Source organism: Aspergillus melleus (genome assembly GCF_016097325.1).
Source record: "Aspergillus melleus strain CBS 546.65 chromosome Unknown contig3, whole genome shotgun sequence".
Lineage (NCBI taxonomy): Eukaryota > Fungi > Ascomycota > Eurotiomycetes > Eurotiales > Aspergillaceae > Aspergillus > Aspergillus melleus.
The window spans coordinates 658,287-682,015 of NW_025763372.1; the positions used below are offsets into that span (position 1 = coordinate 658,287).

Below are 23,729 nucleotides of genomic sequence, written 5' to 3' on the forward strand. Positions count from 1 at the left end.
GGCACGTCCGTGCAGGAAGATACCCGACGACGATCTGGTCACAAGAAAACGAAGGGAAAAAGAACATAAAAAAAAAGAAAAATTCACGGAGGGGCGCGTTCCATTCCCTGGGAAACGATTAGGGAGATGATTATTGGACGTCGGTTCTTGAGACCTGGTCTCATTCGGTGTACCGCAGTTAGGGTTGGCTAGGTGCCTCGGGGTGGATCGCATCCAGTTTTCTAGTTGATGACCGATGAAAATAGCAGAGACAGATCTTTACGGACGAAATGGACTGATGGGACCAGAGTCCGATGCGGAAAAAGAACCCCAAGAATAGAGAAGAGGTCCACCGGTCAATAATGCAGGAATATGCTGAAACTTTGGACCGGGTCCAATATCAGACTCGGTCGACTACATTGAGAGTCCGAAGACCGAACGAGCCAGAAGAAGTGACAGTTCCCATAGGTCCATAGATCCATATTCCATAGGGGGTGCACTCTGTAGCTATGGCGAGGACGGTGACACGCAGTTGGAATGACCGAGTTCCTGACAGAGTGGACGCAAGGATCCGGTAATTCCAATTGATTACCGAGGATTAATTCCACGGTGATTCATCATCATTTATTTGCCTTCTGGAAGGAAAAGCCAGTGGAGTCTGGTACTCAATACTCGGAGTACTAACAGGGAGGCAGGCAGCGGTAATACGTGTACACTGTACGGTCTCCGCGAACTTCCCCCCCAGAAGCAACTTCTTTTCCCCCCTCCGATTCTCTCCCCTCCGTTCCTCCTTCTCTCTATCCTTCCTCCCTTCCCCTATTTCTTCGCTTCTACTTCTGATTACCATGTCTCATTATATCTCGTCTTCTTCCAGGTTCCCGTCCGCCGCGGGAGTGAACGGGAATACCTAGTTGCCTGACTACTCTTTCCATTAATCTTTTCTTGATTTTCCCCTCCTACCCCAAAATTTCCAGTCGACCGCCTCGCCTCTTTTTTTCTACTCCGTCCCGGGAAAAAAAAAGTTTAGGGTTGACGGCCGCGGACCAGCTCCCACCCAGGCTGGACCTCTTCCCTCTCTATACTCTTCCGTCCTTTGATCTCCTCCCCTCCCTAGAAAAGTCCCTCTTCGGACTTCTAGACCTCTACACCGAGGTCTTGTCTCGTGTTCTTTGCCACCTCGTCCACCTCATCCACCTCATCCCGCCTTGCTTCTTCCCTTTTTCCCCTCGGAGACCCTTTCATTCATTTGACTTTCTGTCGCGTGGGGTACTCCTGGCGCATTCACTCCGCCGTTCCTCCTATCTTTCTCTTGGGGCATAGACTTGGTGAGAGGCGTCTCAACGGCTTCTTATTCCTATTTCATCTTCCTTTTCCTTCTACCTTCTTCTCATTCCTTGTCCTCCAAAATGGTGGATCCTACCCGGTCAATGGAGTCCCGGACAGGGCGAAAAAACCAACGTGAGTGAACGCCGGAGGCACGTGGGGCGCATTACGTCGCTCTGGCGCCTGGTCGGAATCCCCCTCCATTCGCGAAAAAGGGACGATTAGGCTCTCGGACCCTTCGGATGACGTTCGCGCAACCTGATGCTAATCCGGAGATCTCGCGTTTTTCCAGGTTACGGATCGAAAGGCGAAAGACTCGTGGCCGGTGTGGTCCCGCTGTCAACGGATAAGACGAAAGTCCTCATGATCCAGTCCGCCGGACGAGGCGGCTGGGTGCTTCCCAAAGGAGGGTGGGAAACCGACGAAGAGAGTGCCCAGCTGGCTGCCTGCAGAGAGGCCTGGGAAGAGGCCGGAGTCATCTGCACGGTGCAGCAAGATCTGGGCCTGATCCCGGACATGCGCCCGTCGACGTTGCTGACGTCGCATGCTCCGAAGGCTTCCTACCAGTTCTTCGAGGTCACCGTGGATCGCGAAGAGGATCAGTGGCCGGAGATGCACAAACGAAAACGTCAATGGGTCGCATACGCTCAAGCGGCGGCGGCTCTTGCCAGTCGTCCCGAGCTGTTGGAGGCATTGAATCGCAGTTCCGTGAAAAAATAGCGATGACCGATTGCTCTCCAAAATCGCAGGATAGAGACAGCCGGCTAGGTCGGAAGCTCGCCTGCCAAACTTGGCCCTTTTACGACTTGACATGACTTCCCTTTCAAAAAGAAGAAAACATTTTCTTTTACCCATCTCATCTCCATCTTTCTTCCTGCATCTCCCTTGATCGATGCCTTTCCATCACTTCTCTTGTTCTTTCTTGTTGCCACGGTCGGCTGTGCTGCTTTGGAGTTCGAAATTTCCTTTCTTTCCTTTCTGTCTTTGTAATATCGCGTGGGTGGCTGGATGGCTATGCGCGCGAAACCAATTCCCACAACTCACCTCTATAGATTCCGCAACAATCCGTCAAAATAGAAAGTTAGAGCAACACGGTCGACAGCACTGATCGCGGACGGATGAAGAAAAAGTTATACGTCTTACGGACGTGGTTTTTGGTCACGTCCGACTTTGGTTGGAGGATTCGTTCTTACCGGTTATCTGGATACCAATCCTATGATTCGAGCCTGACAGAAGGCCTTTGAGTTCTATGCACGAATGCGTTTTGCATTTTACCATTTGCGATGGTCTTGAAATTGTCATCTGTTCGACTATCAAGACGGATGCATCTTTTGGTACCGTCGGATGGTTTGGTCTGCTACTCATGCAAAACCCTAGGGGTCTGAACCAAGAAAACAAGCAAAGAAACAAACAAAAAAAGCCATACTCATATCATCTCCCAGTGATCAGATTGACGGCCGCAAGAGGATTTTGTAATCCCAAGTGATTTGTATCCCTAAGCATGACATGAGAGTGTGGAGTAGAGTATTTCGGTGTAGTCCTGTAGTCACATAGAACATATGATAGAATAGAACCAAATGTATAGTAAATTCGAAGTCCAAATTCACTGTCATGCCAAGCAAAGTATTTACTCTTCATGGGATTCTGTCAAGAAGCTCTCCGGACTGACTGTAGAATGCGCGAAGAAGCCGCCCAGATGCATTCCCGATCGGGCAAAGCGCGGCCTGCAGTTCCCTGAGCCAAACTCCAACCTTCACCTCCGATTGTCTCTTCTTTCATCGCCTTTCTCCCGCCTCCTCCCCAACCTTGATCTCGGTCCTTCCGGTCGGCTTTCAACTTAACGTCCTCCATCGCTCTGTCATTCTAAAACACAAAACTTTCCCGCCCCGTCTTCTCGAGTAAGCAGCCCGCAGCGCTGCTTCCACGCCGCCATGGATTATGAAATGGACATCGAGCCCACAGGGCCCCAAGTGACCGTGCGAGAGGTATTATCCCGTCACACTCCAACGACATAGCAGAGATCCAAGTTTCTCGAAACTCACACTCATCTCTAGGCCGAACCCTACCGCGTCGACTTCAAACTCAGCTCCGTCGACCTCGCCTTCGCCAACTCCGTCCGCCGCGCCATGCTCGCCGAAATCCCCACGATCGCCATCGACCTCGTCGAGGTCGAAATGAACACCTCCGTGCTCCCCGACGAGTTCCTCGCCCACCGCCTGGGCCTCATCCCCCTCAACTCCAAGAACTGCGACCAGGACGTCGAGTACACGCGCGACTGCGAATGCGAGGACCGCTGCGCGCGCTGCAGCGTCACCCTGTCCTTGCATGCGCGCTGCACCGGCGACGAGGTCATGGCCGTGCATGCGCGCGACCTGGTCGTCAGCGGCGAGCGGGCCAACGAATGGGTGGGCAACCCGGTCATCACGGATCCTCAGGGCCTGGGTCCCTTGATTTGTAAATTGCGCAGCGGTCAGGAACTGAAAATGACGTGTATTGCGAAGAAGGGGATTGCTAAAGAGCATGCGAAGTGGGCGCCGACGGCGGCGATTGGGTTCGAGTACGATCCGCATAATAACCTGCGACATGTGGATTATTGGTACGAGGAGGACCCTGCTAAGGAATGGTATGTTCGGTTTCTCTGTTTCTCTTCTTGCGTGGCTCACGGGGTTTCTTTTTTCTTCTTCGGTTCCTAACATAATCACCTCTAGGCCCATCTCCGCAAACGCTGCCTGGGAGCATGCCGCTCCCCCCGACCAACCGTTTGACTACGACGCCGAGCCCAACAACTTCTACTTTGACGTCGAAAGTATCGGCAACCTAGAGCCGGACATGATCATCCAGCAAGGCATCACGGTTCTGCAACGCAAACTCGCCTCGGTCATCTCTGCCCTCTCCGGTTCCGGCGAGGGTGACCACGGCGGTATCATGGGTGTCGAGGAGGATGATATGATGGGAGTGCGCAGCCCCGACGCCTACGAACCGCCGGAGGGCATCGACGGTGGATTCACGGCCTATGCCAATGGCAACGCCTCTGCCTGGGGAGCCAGCGCCGCTACTCCATACGGCGCGACCCCGTACGGCGGCGGCGGCGGCTATGGCTTTTAATGTGGTTGAACAAAGAAAAAAAAAAGCATAAAAAAGAAATACTCGAAAATGGAAAACAAACTCACTGTGGATTCTACCATATACCTTTCTGGAAGAAGAAAGGTATCAAATCAAGCATGCGAACGGAGTTTCAAGGGTGTCAGTCATGATTCAGCGGCGCGTTTTTTTGATCATCATTTTAGTTTCTGTTTTCACTTATCGGGGTTTCCTAAAATACTTTTCTTCATCTTTTCCTTTCATCTTAACAGATATCGAATGGTTTCTTCAGACTTGTCTATGGAAATATTTTGGCTTGCTTGCGTTTCTTTTTTTTTGTCTTATTTGAAAGGCCCCTGTTATATTAGATTTCACTTGACACTCTATAGGTACTTACATACTTTTCTTTTATCAATCTACCTGAACAGTACTTCTTGACTTAGATAGGTCCTGACAGATGCAGAATATCAAGACCATACAGCGAGAAAAAGATGTACACCGTGTAGACGCAGAAAAACCAAGATAGCACAACATCGAGGCTGTGACATGACTGCAGGGAATCTAATCTCTCTTTCTCTCAGCCCTTGAACACCGTCGCGATATGTATAATACGTACCTCCCTACATTATTATTATTCATCCATCTTCAAGAGGCGATGGTAACATACAGTACATTAGCAACCCTTCTCCTGAATTCTGTCTGACATGCTTTCAAACAAAGAACAAGGAATACATCCTATCATCCATAGATTAAATAATGTGAATGAGAGGAGAGATATTCAGAAAAGGCAAGAAAGTCGGTAGGTAGGATTCAAAAAGGAGAGAAAGATCCCAGACATACATACACCATTAAATGCCAGCGCCCAAAAACAGTCGCAGAAGTGATACAACGAAAAGGGAGAAAGACAGAGAGGAAACAACCACCCACCACCGGTCCCATTCCATTCCATATATCCCCTGGATTGTTAGACAGCCAACGGCATTATCGAGTAAATTGAACTCAATATCCAGAGACGCCAAAGAGAGAGGAGAAAGGGTAAGAGAAGGTCAAATACCGATTCGCCAGAGCAGAAAGAAAAATAAAAATCCACAGCGCCATCCATTCTTCCCAACAAACAAGATAGGCCTAAATAAGGACAACTAGAGAAGAATACAACCCAGAAGAAGGCCCAGAGGAAGTAAGAAAGATAAGGAACGTCTTCGTCTATCGCTTTTGACCTCACAAACCCGCAATAAAAGTCGCCGGCTGTATATGCATGATGCGAGAAGAAAAGAGATAGAGAGATAGATAGATATTTGGAAAGACATGTGACGCCACATCCAAGAATGATCTGAAAGCAAGAACACCTTTCACCATTTGCGCGAGCTTGCTCGAGCTTGCGTACGCCCTTGCCCTTGCCCTGCTTTATGATGGACGCCAGATACGATAGAGAAGCCAGAAACGACGCCAAGCAAGAAAAAGTAGCCAAGAAGCACCCAGCTCGACAGGTCTTCTTGATACTCCGTGAAAACTCCGATCCCATGAGACAGACAGACAGAAAGACGGATTTAGTCCAACGCCGGGAAGATGCGACAAGGCTATACGGAGAACGGAGATCGGATATGAACAAAGAGGATAGGAAGAAGGAGAAGAGGGTGATCGAAAAGTAAGTCAGGCAGAAGAACAATCAGTGCTTGGCCGCATCAAACTCCGTCAATCGCGTCTGTCTCTGCGTCGTCCGTTTTGTCTCCTAGCAGGGAGTTATGCAGCCGGCGACCCGATCCGTACACCATCTCCAACAACTTGGCCTTTTGCTTCTCCCGGACAGATCGTAGGTAATCGTAACTACCCTCGAGTCCACGGATTTGCCCATCAATCACAGCTTCGACCGGTCCCAGCATTCGACCGTTACTCCGGCCGTTGCCCGTATCGCCGGCGCCGAGGAAGTTCGAGGAATCATTCGGCCGGACAAGGGGACTGACGAGCTTGCGCCGCAGCGTCTCCAGGTTGATCTTGAGGGACATCAAGCGGCCGCGGTGGTCCATCAGTAGATGTTTGTTGGCGACTGTGCGACTGCGGACGCTGGCGAGAAGTCGCTTGTTCTTCTCGTATTTGCGCACAACCGCGGCATTGGGCCCCAACACCCGGGTCCAAAGGGAGCTGAGCATCTCGCCCTCCGCTCGCTCCTGGGCGTCCGACTCACGCACCACCGTGCGTTGAAGGTTGAGGAACTGGCGGTCAATGGACTCGAAGAGCAGAAAGAGGGACGCCGAGTGGGTCAGTTCGCTATTGATCGACTCTTCCAGCACGGAGAGGAATTCGGTGAAAGTGCGCGAGAGGGCGGCGCGCGTGCGCTGATTAGAAGTTTGACCAAAGAGAGCGCCGACTACATGCCCAAAAGTTGTGGGAGAGGTGGTCAAGTCTCCCCCACCGTCGCCACTGGGCGCCGCAACTTGCTCGAGCGGACTGAGTCGCGAGAGCATCTCGTGCACGTTATCAAAGACAATGGTCGGCAGCCCACTCGGTGGTTGAGATGAGATGGTTTCCAGTTCCCGCTTGGCCCAGTCCATGACGATCAAGATGGAATCGACGTCGGAATCCACGTTGGCAAAGAAGCGCGTCAGTTCCATCGAGAGTCCCTTCAACGACTCCGACAACTCATCCAGCTGGTCTACGATGATCGGAGCGCTCGTCATGTTGGTACTGCGCACGGATTCACTGAGATCCCAAACGGCGACGCCCGTTTCCTGCAGCGTACCAATCTGCTGGACCCCGTTCTCCGAATAGTAGATCAGCGGTTCAAACGACCGCGCGAAGTTGGATAGCTTCACGAGGTCGGGAATCGCATGCGGATCATGGGGTATGAACAGGGCGCGGAAGAACATGATGGAGAACACTCCGACCACAAAGGATACGGTGGTATTCGACTTGGAGCTGGTCATCCAGTCGAGCCACGATCGAGCATACTTATAGAATGCGACAAACGGTTCGCGCTGTTGAACTTCTGCGCGCACGGCAAAGCGGATATCTTGAGAAGAAAGCCGACTCGTCAGTATCCCGCTCCAGCGTACTGGACAGGGTTCAAACCGAGATGAAATTTATAGTAAATGCCTACAATTGCTTATGTTATTCTCTGACTGGAAGTCCAGTCCGTCCGGATTAGGGCTGGTCCTAGAAGTCGGCGCCGGCGGGCCCGGGCTGGGGGACCGTCCTTTGAGCGGCGAATCCGTGTCGCGAGGCAGCGGCACATTGGCTGCGATGGTCGCCACCCCCGTGTCTGCCGACGTGCTTCGTTGCACCGCCGTCGTGCCCTCGAGCGCATCTTCATATTGAGGACTCGGTTCGCGCGATTGCGACGGGCTCAGCTCCACCGTCGGCTTCAACCCCAGACGTTCATGGTCGATCGCGCGCGAATACGGTTGATGGCGATACCACCCACTGCCTTGGACGTAGTCATACCGACGAAATCCCGGAGGCGACCAGCGCTCGGCCTGCGGTGTCGCGTCCTCGTCCTCGGAATCCTCGGAACGAAAGCCAGAGTGTTGGGACGGAAGGCCGAAGACGGGCGATCGATGAGAGTTGCTGGCATTCTCAAAATCTTCTAGCGACGCATCCAAGGATGGATGGTCATCAAACACGTTGTCTAGCTCGTCCAACATGGCGGACGGCGTTGCGCGCGGGCTAAAGGAAGACGTCAAGGTCACTTCACTTGGCGCGCAGTCAAGGCGACCACTCGAGGAGAGATCCAGCCTGGTCTAGAGAGAGGAAAGAAAGGGAAGAGAAGGAGGGAAGTTGCTGGAGGGGTTCAGTCGCAAGTTGCGCCAAGAACCGGGAGAGGGAGCAAGTAGGAGCAATGCGCTTATCAGGCGCGACGCGGGGATGCGATCGAAGAAATACGGAGCCAAAGACAGGCAAGTCAGGAAGAAGGGGTCTGCAAGTCAGAACCGGGGACGCGATGGAATGAAACAGCAAGGGAATGCGAGACATAAGAGGGAATGCGAAGGCGACGAGGAAGGGGTTGGTGCCTGAGGAAGGATGAAGTGGACCGACTAACAAGGTCGCGACAAGTCACTCTTCTTCCGTTACAGCGGCGCCTGCATTCGACGGCCGGCATCCAATCAATCCCCCGAGGATGCTGGTGTTAGTTGTAACGAGACAATCCGTTGTTTGTTTTTTTCTCTTTTGTTATATTTTCTTTTTTTTTTGATTATCTGATTCGGGACTAGATAAAACTTCTCTTTGTCTGTTGTCTGGGACAGGAACAAGAACCAGGGAGAAGAAGCAAAGACCGGGAAGTACACGAAGGACGAAGAAGGACAAGAAGACGAAACCCCTCGGGCTTTTATTCGGCACGAGAAGGTGGCTGGGCCAATTGGGCGGTGACCAGGTCATGTGCCCAGCGACCCGTGATGCGCACTACGGCCGCCCGTAGTCGCCAGTCCGACTTTTCTCTCTTCTGAGACTAGCAAGTAGTGTTATGTTTACTATGTTCATCTTCAGTCAATAATTTCAAAGAGTAGAGAGGATGTCATTACAACCGGTCAGGCCGGCAGTCAAATTCCATGGTACACACAAAGCGGGAAAACACACATGATCGTCACGGGGGGGATTGTTAAGAAAAGACAAGCGCATTAAAACAAAAGAGTACCATCGCGCCATGTAGACCGCTGTCTCTATGATGTCCGCAAACTTCTCCGGCGCACACAAAGGAAAACCAGGTCTATTGCGAGTAAACACGGTAGCAAGTAATATTACATGCCCGGTCCGTCGGTCTGTCGAACATTCCACGGACGGGGTGGAGAAGGGAAATTTTGGCTTTTATCGACAAGACGCATTTAAGCGGTGCTCTCCTTGAGGTAGCTGTAGTGAAGAGACCAGGTTAGCCGGGTGTCCTATCCGCACTGCTGATCGCCCCTAGGAACGAAATGAAGAGAAAACTTACGTGATGAGGTCGTTCCTCTCCTTGCCCTTCTTGAGACCACCGAAGGCCATCTTGGTACCGGGGATGAACTTCTTGGGGTTCTCGAGGTATTTGAACTGTACACGCGTTAGTCAACCCCTTTGCGCGCGATTCTCGCATGCAAACAAAACATACCAGAGTGTTCTCGTCCCAGGTGACACCGGCCTGCTTGTTGGCGTCGGTGTAGGCGTAGCCCTCGGAGGAACCAGTCTTACGACCGAAGAGACCGCTCAAGTTGGGGCCGACCTTGTGGGGACCACCAGCCTCGACGGTGTGGCACTGAGCGCAACGGGTCTAGGATCCAGGTTAGCCGATCGCGTCTCCCTCGCAAAACCATAGCCATATGAATTCACAACTCACCTGGAAGAGCTTGGCACCCTTGGCAGAGTCACCTGGAAGCGTCGCCATGTTAGCTTGTTGTTTGGCCTTCTCTGCAGCCTCAATCTCCTCCTCGCGCATGTGAAGCGTAGTGAGAAAACAAAAAGTATCCCAGCTGGTCATCTTGGCAAACACAATTGTTTTCTGGGTAAAGTGTGGTTGGTGGAGAAGATTTGCACAAATTGTGGCAGCTTGGGTATAGCAAACACTGCAGAAATGCCGCTGACGGAGTGATGGTGATATAGTGACGAGAGCCCGGAGGATCACAGTGCCAGGCGTAGAGACCAACCCCGATTGAGGGAACTCTCCAGCGCTAGCAGGTCGCTACTGGAACTTTCACTGTTCACTGGCACCCTGACAGAGCACATTGCAAGTGTTGCAGTGAATGATTGGGGGACACCTCCCAAACACCGACCGGAGGCAATAGCAGGGGAGGATCAGGCTTACCGGGAGCGAAAGAAGCGTCCTTGCCCATTGTGAATGTATAAGGGGGATTCTAAAAAGTAGAAATAGAGAAGTAGAAATGTACTGTACAAGGAAGAGGGAGATCCAAGAGGTATCCCAAGAAAAAGCAGAGGTCAATTGAGAGAGAAGATAAAGCGAGCTGGCAAGAAAGAACAAGAAGAGAAAAAAAAGCGATCGCAGGAATTTGTACAAGGAACGAAGAGCGCCCGGCCGTCGCCCCCGTCCGCTCCCGTGATCCGGGCGAGGGCCAATCAGCGGGGAGATGATTCAGCCTCGAACGGGCGCCTTCGGAATGGCTTTTTTTGCCGGTGTCTTTTTTGGTGGACTGATTTTCCTCAACACTGTTTACTCTGCAGGAGTATACGGAGTATAGACATCTGTTTTCAGATACATGGCACATGTATCTACTCAATACTTTACTATACAATCATAATATAATATTCCATTGATCAACTCCTAGGAATCCCGACCATACCAACTATGACACGCCGACCCGGTGTCTGCTCCGTGGAAAATGACCTCATGGCGAGCTCATGGCTGGAACCGGCAAAATGGCAATATTAATGGGCGCCTCGCAATTGGTGGTTTTTCGCTCACTTCCGCTCTGCCGCCTGGAGACCTGAGGCATTCAGGCATTCAGGCATTCAGGCACTTCTGCACCCGAGGTCTCCCGCGTATCGTTTCCGTATGGAAATGGCAATGCGAACCCAACCCGCTGGTGGGTTGAGCCTCTGCAGGACTCGATCTCCCTTGTATACGACGGCTTATGACTACATACTCGGTCGACGCGTAGGACATGCTTCTGTACGACGGACGGACCTTAATGTCGCTGTTGTCTGGTCTGTCCGACGGCTGTGTCTATTTATGGACGGAGTACGGAGTATACCCTGCGGCATTTTCATAGTTCATCCGTGGTGATATACCACACTGCACCGTAGATATACTAAGATCGTCTCTATTCCGATTGAGTAATAATCGGCAGCTTGGCAATTGTCTATTGACAGCGAGTCTAGGAACGACCGAACATCTGCTACTGCCATTGGAAGCAGGCAGCTAGTATTCTGAAAAGACGTCAACAAATCGATACGAGCAACTGAACTCAATATCAAAGAACCTATCGTCTATAAGTCTACCGTGGTAACAGTAAATAAACACACGTGGAAGCGCAACCAAGACCTTCCTTGCACCCTGGTTCTTGCAGTCAGAAACCATGCAATAGTCACGTGATCCTGCGCATCAACAGCGGACCTCAGAAAAAGTCCAACCGCGGAGTCTTGAAGTCGGTGATATTCCTTCCTCCAGGGCAACCAACACCCCGCAGAGTCCTCTCTCTCTGCCTACCTTTCAATTCCACCTCTTCAATTCGATCACCTTCCCACAACAAGAAGAAAAACAAATCCATCGAAAATGCCCCCCGTCACAATCCCCCAATTCCTCCTCCCCCGAGGCGCCCCCTCCACACGCACCCTCCGCACGCTCACCCGCGCCTATCCTACAAAGACGCCGACCCCAGCAACGCCGTCACCCCGCCGCTGCGCATCCTCGCACAGCAGTAGCAAAGATGACAAGCCCCGCGTCCTCGAGAAGCCGGATAAGTTCCGTCCGCCATCTCACCCAGCGCGTCGCGTCATGCAGACTCGCAACGGCCGGCTCGTGAACCCGGGACCGGTGCACTACGGTCCGCGGCTCTCGGAGGCAGAGAAGGAGGCGCAGAACAAGAAACAGTATCCGAATATGTTTCCGCCGGAGGGGACGGTCATGCATCGGTTTTTGACTAATCGGTGGATTCATGTGTGGATTGCTATGGTGGGTTTTTTTTTTTTTTTTTTTTTTTTTCCATCTTCTTTTTCCTTCTCGATTATGATAATATGGCTGTTGGATCTTCCGGAGATGGTCGTGGTTCTTCTAGTCGATTGGATCTGGGTGTTCGGTGTTCGGTGTTGGATATCTAATCGACCCCATTGCTAACATTGACACCATGGATAGGGCGTCCTAACCTCCCTCGCAACCTTCACCTTCACGACGAACTTCAAACGAACCTCCCCCTTCGCGCATCTCCTCCCTTCCTGGTCCGACCTGCTCTGGCACCCCATCGACACGATCTCGCAGGCCCTTTCGGTGTACCGAATGCACGTGCAACACAACTCCCTCGAGACGCGCCAGAAGCGCCAGCGTCGCATCGAGGACGCCGAGAAGAGACGCCAGTACCGGGTTGCCCATGGCATGGAGGAGCCGAGCGCGGAGGATAACAAGGATGGGAAGATCGACGCGGAGTTGGACGGTGTGGATGATCAGAGCCCCGTGGCGGTTGAGGAGCAGGTGAAGAAGGGGCAGGCGGAGTTTGTGGATTGGGAGGGCAAGAGGAGGCCGGTGAAGAAGTGGTTGGGGATTTGGTAGATTGCCGGCGGTTGAAAGAGTGGATGTGTGTGGTGTGATGTGGTGCGGTGCTGGGGAGGAAGAGTGGTTTGTGCATGGTGAGTTGATTGATGTAGATACTGGACTGGTTTTTGGTTTGATGGTGACCTCTCCCTCTCTCTTCAAGAGTGTATTATTTTCCCTTTTTGTATCTATGTACATTGGTAGACTCTCTCTCTCTCTCATCTGCTATATCATGATGAATCACTTCGTCGAATTGTTCTTTAGCCAGGCTCGGGGGAGTTCCGTATCGGAGGTGGTCTTTCAATCCGCAGGAATATCCGGCTGCGTTTATAGACATCGCAGCGACGTCTCACCTCCACGAGCATCGCAACCACGCAAGAGCCCATCCGAAGTGCGAGAGTCATAACACAAGACCCTCTCATCAAACGGATCATGTAGAATTCAGGACGGACAAAAAAAAAGCCCATGCCCCAATCGACCTCAATCCAATCCAATCAATCAGCCAACCTCAACATTCTCCAACCCATCCAGAACCTCCTCGCCCACACCCCCCTTCTCAAGAACCAACTTGATCATCCGCGCCACCGTCTTCCGCTTCACACCACCCCTCCTCGGCCTCCAAACCCCCGGCGTCTCTTCCCCGCCGGTAACAAGTGACCCCTCGCCGGCATTCACCGCCGCCCCGGTGGCCATATTCTCCGAATTCGGCACGCCCGGCTGCGTCAACCGCGACGGCGGATCAACAGTCCTTATAGATAGAAGCTTCAACCCATCCGATTCACCGTCCCGAGTCACCGAAATCGCCATAACGGCGTCCGCAACGGTGATTTCCTCGCGGTTCGGATCGAAGATGATATTCTCGCCGACCGAAATGACCAGCAGCGTCACGGGCGGGCGAACCTTCTGGGACAGCAGTCTCGACCGCGTGCGAGGGTACAGATACTCCGCGGCGTCCCAGTCGTCGTCGAAGAAGGGGTCTTCCTCGCCCTTGGATTTCAGCTTCGGGAGCTTCGTCGATAGGAGCGCCAGATGGGTTGTTAGGGATAGGAGGGGTAGCGGGTAAGATAGAGGCTGGGAAAGAAGGAGGACCTAGAAAGAAGAACGAGCAATTAGCATGGACCCGTCGTACAACTCCCTAAAGAGGAAAAGGAAGGAGGAGGAGGAATCACTTACATCAATATACAACCGCCAATGCCACCGTCTATTAATCACCAACCGACCCTTCAACCCGCCCGCCATCTCCGCAACGTCCTCGCCATCACCATGTCCATTCGACACCGACTCAACCAACGGCTCGCGCATCATCTCGGACAGAAACACAGGGAGGGCATCATCGTCCCGAAACCCAGGGATCTCGATAGACATCTGCACCCACGATCCATGCCCACCAGTCGGCGCAGGTTTCCCGTCCTCGCCGCCCTCCGTTGTCTGCGCCTGCTGCGAGAGGTCCACGGCGTCGGGCGACAGCGCCGTTTTCTCGACCTCGGCCTTCACGCCGACGATCGCTTGCGTGCCATCTGCGAAGCCGACGCGCGCGCTGCCGTTCGTGCCGGGGAGGATGTCCGTTTCGGCGGTTAGAGGGCGGAACTGCGTCGGGGAGCGTCCATCGGGGCGGATGGGGCTGCCGGGGAGCGCGAGGGAGGTGTAGAGGTAGGCGAGTTCGGCGGGGGAGATGAGGGGGGTCTGTGAGGCGGACGAGGCCTGGCGCTGAGACGCCATTTTTTAAGTGTTGGATGAGAGAGGAGGGGAATGCAGAGATAGGATAATTGAGAAAGGGAAAAGGAGGATCGCAAACTTGCAGGCAAAAGAAGCCGGTTAATGCGTAGTATGAGATGAGATATCAACCCCACTGGGGGAGGGGCTGAAGAATAGAAAAATAGCACCGAGGGAATTGTTGAGTGCTATAGGTTCACCCGGATAAATTAGCCATGCCCGACCAGCATCCAAGGGTTGAGTGTTGCGATATGAAGAGGTCCTTTGACGTCTTCTACTTGGGAAATTCTGCTGGAGGCGGGGAGTTGTTGTTCCGAGCCGATCTATCGATCAACGCTTCTCTATCAGACTCCACACCGTAGTCTCCGACCATCACTTTCGTTTTGCAATGTCCTGCGGATAGTACTGGTTACTCTATTAATATGTTGAAGTATATCAAGAAATTAGAGCAGTCGATTGCACGCTTCCATTAGATGTATGTATAATTGGGCGGAATATCACCCAGATAAGTACTATATTACAATATTGTGAGGTCAAGGCTGCCACCAGGGGTCCTTCAAAGTGCAAACAAGAAAAGAGAGGAAGAATATTTGTACACGGGGAAAAGAACGGGGAATTTTATAACAAGCCACATTGCTCCCAGTAGATGCAACGAAAAGAATGGCGGTGAAGGGATAAAGCCCGGGAAAATATACAAGAGCGAAACACAACACAAATTTTGGACACAAAGAAAAAAAGAAAAAGGGGAAAGAGATGGTAGGGAGTTAATGCATATATGTATGTAATAAGGAATGATAGTAGACCTCGCGACTTGCGCCATTTGGTATCAAGGGGGTGGTAAAATGTGCAGAGAAGAGTCATCAGAGACGGTGATGATGATGATGATGCAAAAGAAAGACAAGAATGAGAAGCATGCCGAAAACAAGTTGCGAGGCCAACTAAGTCTAAGAAATGGCCTTTGGGGTATGAGAAAAGAACAGCCGACAAATGAAAAAAAGAAAACCGGGCTAACCCACGCCCTATACAACAAATCTAGGGAGCAACGAGAGAAAAGAATCAAAACAGCCTCCACGGTGAAGAGAAAAACAGAAGACACCAGACCCAGTACGCCTTGCTCGGTTAGATCGCCGGTAACACGCATGATCGCCCCATTTTTCTCTTTGGATTAGATTCGAACAAAAACATTGCAAGATGGCAAAAGAACGTAAGGAAATTGTAAGGTGAAAAGAACAATGACACCGCACTTGGGCGGGGTATGAAGCCCACTACCTGTATGCGGACCCAGTCATGAAGTTCCCAGCCGGGCGGGCCCAATTGTCCTCTTCATAAGGTGGAGTGGGCCACTGACGAGTCGAGCTTGGGTGGTCGGCCTTGCCATCAGGGACCCCTAACTGCCTGCAAGGTGTGGCCTCAGCATGACCAAAGGCCACCTCATCACACTTAGCGGATGGCGAAGGAGTCGGGTAAGGGCTTGGTAGCGGACGCGAGTTGTCAATTCCCAACGCTGGACGACTATAATTGGAAGACGCATCAGAGGCTTGCGTTTGCGCTAGACGCTTAGCGGCTTTGCTTGCCGAATGAAGCACCTCGTCTAAGAGCTCATCCTCTTCTTCGGGGGTCTCGTAGCGGTGGACAGGGTGGGTTGACATCTGCAAGGCACGTCGAGTCCGGCTTGAGATAGGTCCAGGATTACCACTCGTGGAAACAGGGCTGTCTCCCATGGACCGAATGGAGCCCTGCGGCATCGATTGACGCTTGCTACCCTCCACCGGCGACGTAATGTGAACGGGAACGTTGCTCTTGGCAGTCGAATCCAGAGAGCATTTGACGCCCTGCAAAGCTTTGTCCAGCTCGTTCAGGTCCGTGTTCTGCCGAGATTCATTGACATTAACGGAGTCCAGGGCGAGTGAAGAACGGTTTGACCAAGGCATACACCCAGCATTGGCTTCGACGTCATCGCTAGCCACATTGCCTTGATTACGCCCAGAGAGCCGGCGAGCACGCTTGCGTAGATGCGAGAAGAAGCTTTCCTTGGGAGTGATGCTAGCATGGTTGCCAATTCCGTTTCCATTGAGCGCCCGCTCCGCCTCTTGTCGGTGAACATCGGCGTAGTGATTCCCGTGCGAGTTGACGGAGAGTTGACGACCGATCTTCTTGCTGTTTTTGGCTGGGTCGTTCATATGGGCGAGGGAAGAGTTGGCCTGTGCTGTGACGGCATTGGACAACGGAGACACGGGCCGAATCGAGGGCAAGATGGGCATCGGAGCTCCATTGGCCCACGTCGCGCGCTTGCTCGGCGCCGGCTTGCTCTTAGTTTGGAGCTCGGGCGTGGTGCTGTAGGAAACAACTGGCTGCTTCGACGGCTCATCGTCCACCATGGGAGCGGGACTTTCCGACCGTCCAATAAGCGATCTCCTGAACCAGGAGGATTTGGTCGATAGAGTAGGGGAATCCGTCGTTTCCCGACTGGGGGTTTTGAAACTCTTGTCCGAGTGTTTCCGGCCCAGCAAGCGGGCAGTCGAGGACTTTGGCCGCAGGGGGTCGAGCGCGTCGGCGAAATACTCATGGTTCAACGCCTGAGTAGACGTGGGACGGTTCTTCGGATCCCACATCAGGCACCACGTGACAAATTGGCTGAGAGCCGCGGGCCACTGCGGTTGCTGAAGGATGCTCTCCATCGAATGGGGGGCCATCTTAGGGAAAGTGAAGCCCAGCTTCTGGGCAAGGCGAGAGCCATCTCGCCATTCACCACCACCCAGTTTGGTACCGGACTTGCTATACCAGTTACCCGGGCTACCCATGATTTCGCAGACACGCCAGACCTGATCCACTTCATTGCCACCAGGGAAGAGCGGCTTCAGCGTGGCGATCTCGACCGCCATAGCACCAACCGCCCACATGTCGACCGGCGCCGAATACTCTCCCGCACGTAGAAGAACTTCGGGCGCACGGTACCATCTCGTGGAGACATAGGTGGTGTATGGCAGCTTGGAATGGGTTTCTCGAGCAAGACCAAAGTCGGCGATCTTGACGGTGTATGTTGGAGGAGTGGAAGGGGGAGTCACAAGGTTGGAATAACGGCTGAAGGTGGAGTCATTCGGGGCGGACGAGGAGACAAGGATGTTCTCGGGCTTGATGTCCCGGTGGAAAAAGTGATGGGCATGGATGTGATCGAGACCCGACAGAATCTGATACAAAATGCTCTTGACGTGCTTCCCATCCAGGGGTTTGTGGTCGCGAGATTTCATCAATTGGTAAAGATTGCCATCCATATATTCCATACAGATGTGTAGTTTGCGGGAGAGGGGATCGAGGAAGATGTCGAGGGCGGGTACAAGGTGAGGATGGATAGGGAGGGTTCGGAGAAAGATCACTTCCCGTAGCTCTAAGCACGGAGTCAAGGAATCGAATGTCTTTTTCATCGTCTTGATCGCGACCTGCGGAGTCAATCGTGTTAGGTGTGCCTCGTGCCTCGGAAGCTGGTGCAACTTACCATGGTTCCTCTCCGTGCAATGTTGGAACCGGCCGTCCGCACCCGTGCAACAGCGACGCTGCCGAAGCTACCATCCCCGACCTCCTTAAGCACTTCAAAGCGGTCTTCGAGGGTGGCCATTGAGGTAGGAGCGGCACTCCGTAACGAGGAGTGGTCGTATGTAACGGTCATGGTGTGTTCCCTTTTGGTATATTTGGTGTGATTGTCTGCCAGCAGATATGATCGAGGAGGGAGTGTTCGTATGACTGGAGGAATCGGATCGTGTCAGCAGGCCAATGTTGTTATCCCCCCCACAACTCCGTCATCCCGAGGAGGGAAGGCTTACCCTATATCAGTGGGTTTTCCAGGATGTATATCGATCTTCCAATTGCGGTGGGAAGGAGATTAACTGGACCAGGTGTTCATCATTCGACGTTCAGAAACGATTGCGAGCCCGCGGAATGGGAAGCGGAAATGGTTTCTATCCCATCGAAACGAGGGCTAATGGGAGGAAAGCGGGATTGATAAGGGAGAGATGCCGAGATGAGGGACAGAAGAAGTGGGAGAAGAGGGGGAAGGGGGTGGTCATGTAGTTCTCAAAAAAGAAGGGTGGAGGACAGGAAGAAGATCTGGAAGCAAGATGGAAGGACCCAGAGGATTGGACGTGATCACTGTAGTGATATGAGCGGACCCGTTTGGTGGGAACTGCTAAACGAAAGGATGATCGGGGACCGAGTGGGAGAGCCCCTGACGCGGTGACAGCTATACCAGCTCTAGGACGAGACTTTTGGGACCGGGCCGTGGAGCCTGTGAAGAGGCGGTCGACTGAACGGAGGGAGTCTTCTTTTCTGAGAGGGGGGTGGTGGAATCTGATGGTGCAGATCACAGGAAATAATCAACCTGGTACTAGTAGAAAATAATGGTAATAATAATCGCAATAACGAAAATTCGCCGCGGGTATGGGATGCCGAAAAAAAAATAAAATATGATCAAAATAATAATAGTATAATTAGGGGGAGTGGAAATGGAATAATAAGGATAATGCGAGTGGATTATTGAGGGGTTAAAAAGTAGTAGAACAAGAGGGATGACATGGACAGAAATCAAATATCTACCACATTTTGCATTTGTTTTCTCACTGACAAGCGAAAGCAAGACAATCGCGGAGTGATCCTGTAAGTCATGAATTAGGAGGTTGGTTGGTTGGGGGGACAAAAAAGAGGGCAGCAACTGATGCGTTGAAAAAGAGCGAGCGAGCGACGCGAATGGCCGGAGAGAGTAGAGAGGAATAATGGACTGTACGGAAGAGAAAAACGGAGAGACGCGAATAAGAAACAGGAAAATCCGAATTAAAAAATAAAAATAAAATAAATAAAAATAATACGTACGGAGCTGATGATAATTTAAAACATGATTACACTAGGTGCCACACTTTCTCCAGGCCCCATACCAGTTCATCCATTCAGACGACTCCGTTTTCTACACTTAGGTCATGGACTCATGATACTCGTCCTAAATGCCAGAAAAGAATAAGAAAAAGCGAGAGGGAAGAGAATCAACCGGGATGCATAAATCCCATCAGACGACAAAAGAGAATAACCAGAATAATCATAATAAAGCCAGTAGGTGGAGGCAGCAGACCTCCACGCTAATCTTGATGGACGAGTCAGGAATGGCCGAGGAACGGGGATCCACCCCGCCTAGGAAAGGCCAAAAAAAAAAAAAAAAAGAATCCTATTCAAAGGGGTAAAGGGGAAAAATAAAACCAAAAATAAAAATAAAAAGGGGAGTTCCCCGTCGGCGGAAATTAGGTCATCGTCGAAGGTCTCGAACTGAAGACGGGTAAGCCGTTCTGATAAACTACCGGAAATGCAAACATGTAAACATGAAAACAGATAACCCCAATTGCCTGAGAATGGTAGACTGAAGAAGGGCGAGAAAGAAGTACCATTTCTCGTCAATAATCGTAAACTTCCCGCCGTCCAAGTGCTTATCGGACCAAGATCACCAAACAAGCCCCGACACCGTGTTTTGGAGGGCATCCAGGGCCTCCGTACTGGCCGTTACCGCCGTCTGAAATCCCGGCGTTGGAGTCAGCACCTAAACCGCTTTCAGGATTAGCCATAACCCATTCCTTCTAGCGTTCTCCAAACTTGAAGCGTTTCGCCGCCATGGTCCAATAACTGATGTCCATATGTACAACTCTTGCCCTAGGGTATGGTCTACTGAGGGCTATTGATTCCCTCAACCAACCCCATTAATGAGAACCGTTTTGCTTACCAGTGAGTTCTGAACTTCTGATACTATCCAACTGCTACGGTTTAATCTGGTATCTATCATCCTTCCGCAGCATCGGTACTTTGTCCAAGTACGTCAGACTCAGATGAATCGAATTATTAATAGTCTGCTTACCCATTTCCTCCGAATCAAGTTAGGCTAAACAACGGAGGGAGGAGATAAAGAGACGGGGAAAGAAACAACAGCAAAATTAAAATTGTCATCGCCCAAGCCGTCCCAAGAGAATCATTTGACAGCAAAGTTAAACCCTCCCGATGGTGTTGCGTTGACACCGGGGTTTGGGACCAACAGGCGAACAAGTTGCGAGGGAAAAACCACAAAAGACCGACCGGGTCCAAAGACCAAACGAACTAAAAGGGCCCTCTGGTGGTCACCGTGTTTTTTGAAGACTCCGGAGGTTCCAGCCTTAATGGGCCCACTTAGTCTCCGCCTCTAGTGATCGTTAGACGGGCTCTAGCAGGGGTGTCCAGGGGTTGGGCCGCGTCTTTTTCTTGCCTCTGACCTGGGTCTTGCGAACTGTCGTGACAACAGTGAACAGAGAGTGCTATCCATCCCGCTCAGGGTCTCGAGGAGGCGAGGGTGACTCTGAGAGCTCACAAATCAGACACACGAGTAATGTGACGTGTACCTACGAGGGCAGTGGCAGGCAGTGAGATCAGCAATCACCTTGCAAGGAATGTAAATGACCTCATCTTGACCCTTGACGTTCAATCCCTCCTTCCTGCGCACCCCTCGTCTTCCGTGACACGCGCGTCAAAACAGAAATGTCGGTTTTCCGAGTCGTTCAAAACACACGCTGTACGGAAGAGTCGGTCGGGGAAATCTAAGGAGACTAACAAATACGGTCAAGAGTTCATGCAACTTCTTGTCTGCATGTGTGGAGAGTTCGCCTACGGAGTACTGTCCTGTCTCAAAACAACGATGCCCACCAGCCAACCTATTATTCTTAACTGTACACCGTACATCGTAGTCCTCCATATCCTTACTCCATAGCCGCGTAGCGGGTGGCTGACCGCCATCATGGCAACCACCGCCAGTTGAGACGATAATCCGACCCACGAACCGAGACGGGAAATATACAAGCTGGTATTCTGGTGGCTTAATGGACTAGCTAGTGAATGGAACAATGATTTAGAACTCCGTCCTCCGTAGGCAACCCCTCCTTCCCCCCCCCCTCTTCAATATACGGAGAACAGATACTGGATTCAGTTGGTATGTTTCCACTTGACAAGTGGTGTGTATGCTAGTTTCTCCCAGTTGAAACACATTGGAAATTTAACGGGACGACCTCAGACAAACCCTCTATCCTACGAGGAATACGGAGTATGAATTAATGAATCATGTTAAGTTATCTTGCGCCCTTCGCCATCCGTACTTTCGACACGCGATCTAAACTGACAGTGTAGAAAATATATTCAGTGTTTCAAACTACGGGCGGGGATTCAATCCAATGTTTCTCGTACTGTCCATGGCTTGTGACCTGTAAATTGTAATCGAGAGAGCTTTGGGCAATAAAGCAAGACATGCTAGAAACCTCGGAAACAGAGCCGATTCCGCGTGGACAAAAGTCCATGTATTGTATCCCAAGTTCTCAATATTAACCGATTCAGCTGTACGGAGTAGTTCGTATCATACTCCGTAGAATCTTCTTGTTCCCGATCAGGTAAAGAAGTGGATGGAAAACAGAATACGTTTCTGAGGCAATAAACATGCATGCAGAAGTACAGTCGCTGCTTGCTTCAACGCACCTATCGCACCTGTATATTCTTGCAGAAAACCTGGCCCACTGGATTTGCTGCAGGTTAACTCGATATATGCATCATACATACATATCTAGGACCTAGCCATTGTGCTTAAAGTACTGCTGTCCGGGGAAGCTGAAGGCTGCACAAATTAAGTTTTCCTGTACTCCATGGGTGCATGCATGAAGATGATACTTTACATTTACAGATTAAGTACCGAATGCGTACAGGGTACATCCAGACTTCCATATATCGAGCGCGTTGATCATCTAGGCTACCACCAGTACTCCGTACCCAGCAACGGCACGTAAGGTAGTCTCCCGAGACTCGGTTTTATCGCAGGTCCAGCATCTGCACGATAAATCGAGGTCATCTGATAGATAATGGCGAATTACTCCGTGTACTCTGCCCAGCTGATCTTCAAAAACACAGCAGACTCAGCAGTTGACTTGACTTGTTATGACTTGTTACTACAGTGACCATCCATCCTGTAACATTTGGCCAAACATCCTCCCCACGCATGTCGAATTATTTATTCCGCGCCATTGTTTGCGTTTGCTACGGAGTACCCTAGACAAGCTCGCCACCAGCCCTTGCAATATGGAAGAAGATCCGATCCGGGTTAATCGTAACGCTCTTGCTAAGCCTTTTCCAGCAGTGGCAGTGGGCAAATGCCATGTGCAAATTAGGTCATACTGGATCCTACCACTCCCGCAGTACATATTAGAATGTCCACCGGACGGAGGGCTGTACATATGATATGACATGCTTAATCTGGCTGCATGGTCATGGAAGACAGATTCGATCTCTCTCACATTCCTCTTTCTTTTTCCTCTCTTCGAATTTCTTTTCTTGTTGCCCCTTCTCTCCGCCAGGCCGAGAACGATAGATGTTGCCTCCCGGGGTTTTCAGAGTGAACAGGTCACGCAATCCAATATTGGGACTTTGTTAATTCCTTATTCCTTGCTGAGGAGGCGTTTGACATTACTCCGTTTTGATGCTAGAAAGGGGGCTTGCCGTATGGGTCTCCGGTGCTCCGTATTGCGGTGTACTTTAGTCTAGTTTAGTCCTCCGTGTCTCCCGCCATATCTGCCACCCGACCCATGACTACGGTTTTGTTCCGTTAGTAGGTATTATTGTCACCGTCTCTTAGGTCTCAATTTTAAGAAGGGGAAAGGGAATTTTTCAGAACGGATGCTTGGCGTCTGCTTCGGATGATTCAGATCGAGCAGGCCAGTCCTCAGTGTCGTTTGCACGGAAGAGTCTGTCGTTTGATTATGAGTGCATGAATTAATTGTCTAACTCGCAATTGCTGGGGTGACGTGTTCCCCTTTTTTTGCTTCTCTCTCTTTATTTTTATCTTCTTTTTTAAGCTACGGACTGGGTTGTCGGCTGTTTCCTAGACTGAACCACAGTTGGTGGTGTACCGGAACGGGAAGTAGAAGGGTTAGCCAAAACAAAAGGAAAGGAACAATAACAACAACAATAATGATAATCACAAGATGGGAAAATCAAAAATGGAAATGGAAAATCCTAAAATCATTTTGGGCACCCGCACAGAAAGAAGGCGAGAGTCGACTTGTGTGAGGGAGTGATTAAGTGAGTGGGGTGATTGGGAGAGATGGTGGGGGCATCAGAACGCAGCAGTGGATTCTGACCCAGTCATTAGCCTCCGACCGGACTTAACGAGCTAGGGGCAGGCAGCCCGAATGATTCGCGGGTGCACTCATGGCGGTGGACACCCGTGGGGCAGCTGATTGCACCGGGGCGCTCGGGGAATGCGGACCCCCCACTCAGCGCAGGCCCGTCCCTACTACCCGACAGGCCGACCATGGGTCTAGTCCTCCTTTGAACCAGTAGTGTCGCGAATCACAAGAGATCGCTGGCCGAAAATTGGCCCACAAGTCATCGCCTGCTTCTCCATATCCAGATTCCGTGCCAAGCTGCCCGCTTTCCTTAG

At 51.5% G+C, this 23,729-nt stretch overlaps 9 protein-coding genes across 9 annotated transcripts; 4 read left to right on the plus strand and 5 right to left on the minus strand.

Moving 5' to 3' along the window:
- Positions 1-1,385: 1,385 nt before the first annotated feature.
- Positions 1,386-2,022, plus strand: LDX57_005239 (NUDIX hydrolase; the record flags this gene model as incomplete). The annotated part of the gene is made up of 2 exons (XM_046086918.1): positions 1,386-1,437; positions 1,595-2,022. 2 exons carry the CDS (start codon positions 1,386-1,388, stop codon positions 2,020-2,022), a joined length of 480 nt encoding a protein of 159 aa, XP_045942884.1.
- A 1,211-nt stretch (positions 2,023-3,233) lies between these two features.
- On the plus strand, positions 3,234-4,407 carry rpb3 (DNA-directed RNA polymerase II core subunit RPB3; the record flags this gene model as incomplete). Its single annotated transcript, XM_046086919.1, has 3 exons — positions 3,234-3,287; positions 3,357-3,925; positions 4,011-4,407. The coding sequence occupies 3 exons, from the start codon at positions 3,234-3,236 to the stop codon at positions 4,405-4,407; spliced, it is 1,020 nt and encodes a 339-aa protein (XP_045942885.1).
- A 1,658-nt stretch (positions 4,408-6,065) lies between these two features.
- LDX57_005241 (uncharacterized protein) lies at positions 6,066-8,021 on the minus strand (the record flags this gene model as incomplete). Its single annotated transcript, XM_046086920.1, has 2 exons — positions 6,066-7,390; positions 7,478-8,021. The coding sequence occupies 2 exons, from the start codon at positions 8,019-8,021 to the stop codon at positions 6,066-6,068; spliced, it is 1,869 nt and encodes a 622-aa protein (XP_045942886.1).
- A 1,176-nt stretch (positions 8,022-9,197) lies between these two features.
- On the minus strand, positions 9,198-9,781 carry CYC1 (c-type cytochrome; the record flags this gene model as incomplete). The annotated part of the gene is made up of 4 exons (XM_046086921.1): positions 9,198-9,222; positions 9,305-9,399; positions 9,458-9,616; positions 9,683-9,781. The coding sequence occupies 4 exons, from the start codon at positions 9,779-9,781 to the stop codon at positions 9,198-9,200; spliced, it is 378 nt and encodes a 125-aa protein (XP_045942887.1).
- A 1,617-nt stretch (positions 9,782-11,398) lies between these two features.
- Positions 11,399-12,562, plus strand: LDX57_005243 (uncharacterized protein; the record flags this gene model as incomplete). The annotated part of the gene is made up of 2 exons (XM_046086922.1): positions 11,399-11,971; positions 12,152-12,562. The coding sequence occupies exons 1-2, from the start codon at positions 11,573-11,575 to the stop codon at positions 12,560-12,562; spliced, it is 810 nt and encodes a 269-aa protein (XP_045942888.1). The 5' UTR covers positions 11,399-11,572.
- A 480-nt stretch (positions 12,563-13,042) lies between these two features.
- RRP42 (exosome non-catalytic core subunit RRP42) lies at positions 13,043-14,263 on the minus strand (the record flags this gene model as incomplete). Its single annotated transcript, XM_046086923.1, has 2 exons — positions 13,043-13,633; positions 13,718-14,263. The coding sequence occupies 2 exons, from the start codon at positions 14,261-14,263 to the stop codon at positions 13,043-13,045; spliced, it is 1,137 nt and encodes a 378-aa protein (XP_045942889.1).
- Positions 14,264-15,048: 785 nt separating this feature from the next.
- On the plus strand, positions 15,049-15,426 carry LDX57_005245 (uncharacterized protein; the record flags this gene model as incomplete). Its single annotated transcript, XM_046086924.1, has 1 exon — positions 15,049-15,426. One exon carries the CDS (start codon positions 15,049-15,051, stop codon positions 15,424-15,426), a length of 378 nt encoding a protein of 125 aa, XP_045942890.1.
- A 96-nt stretch (positions 15,427-15,522) lies between these two features.
- On the minus strand, positions 15,523-17,679 carry IME2_1 (serine/threonine-protein kinase; the record flags this gene model as incomplete). The annotated part of the gene is made up of 1 exon (XM_046086925.1): positions 15,523-17,679. The coding sequence occupies one exon, from the start codon at positions 17,677-17,679 to the stop codon at positions 15,523-15,525; it is 2,157 nt and encodes a 718-aa protein (XP_045942891.1).
- Positions 17,680-17,711: 32 nt separating this feature from the next.
- On the minus strand, positions 17,712-17,921 carry IME2_2 (Serine/threonine protein kinase; the record flags this gene model as incomplete). The annotated part of the gene is made up of 1 exon (XM_046086926.1): positions 17,712-17,921. One exon carries the CDS (start codon positions 17,919-17,921, stop codon positions 17,712-17,714), a length of 210 nt encoding a protein of 69 aa, XP_045942892.1.
- Between the last annotated feature and the right edge of the window lie 5,808 nt (positions 17,922-23,729).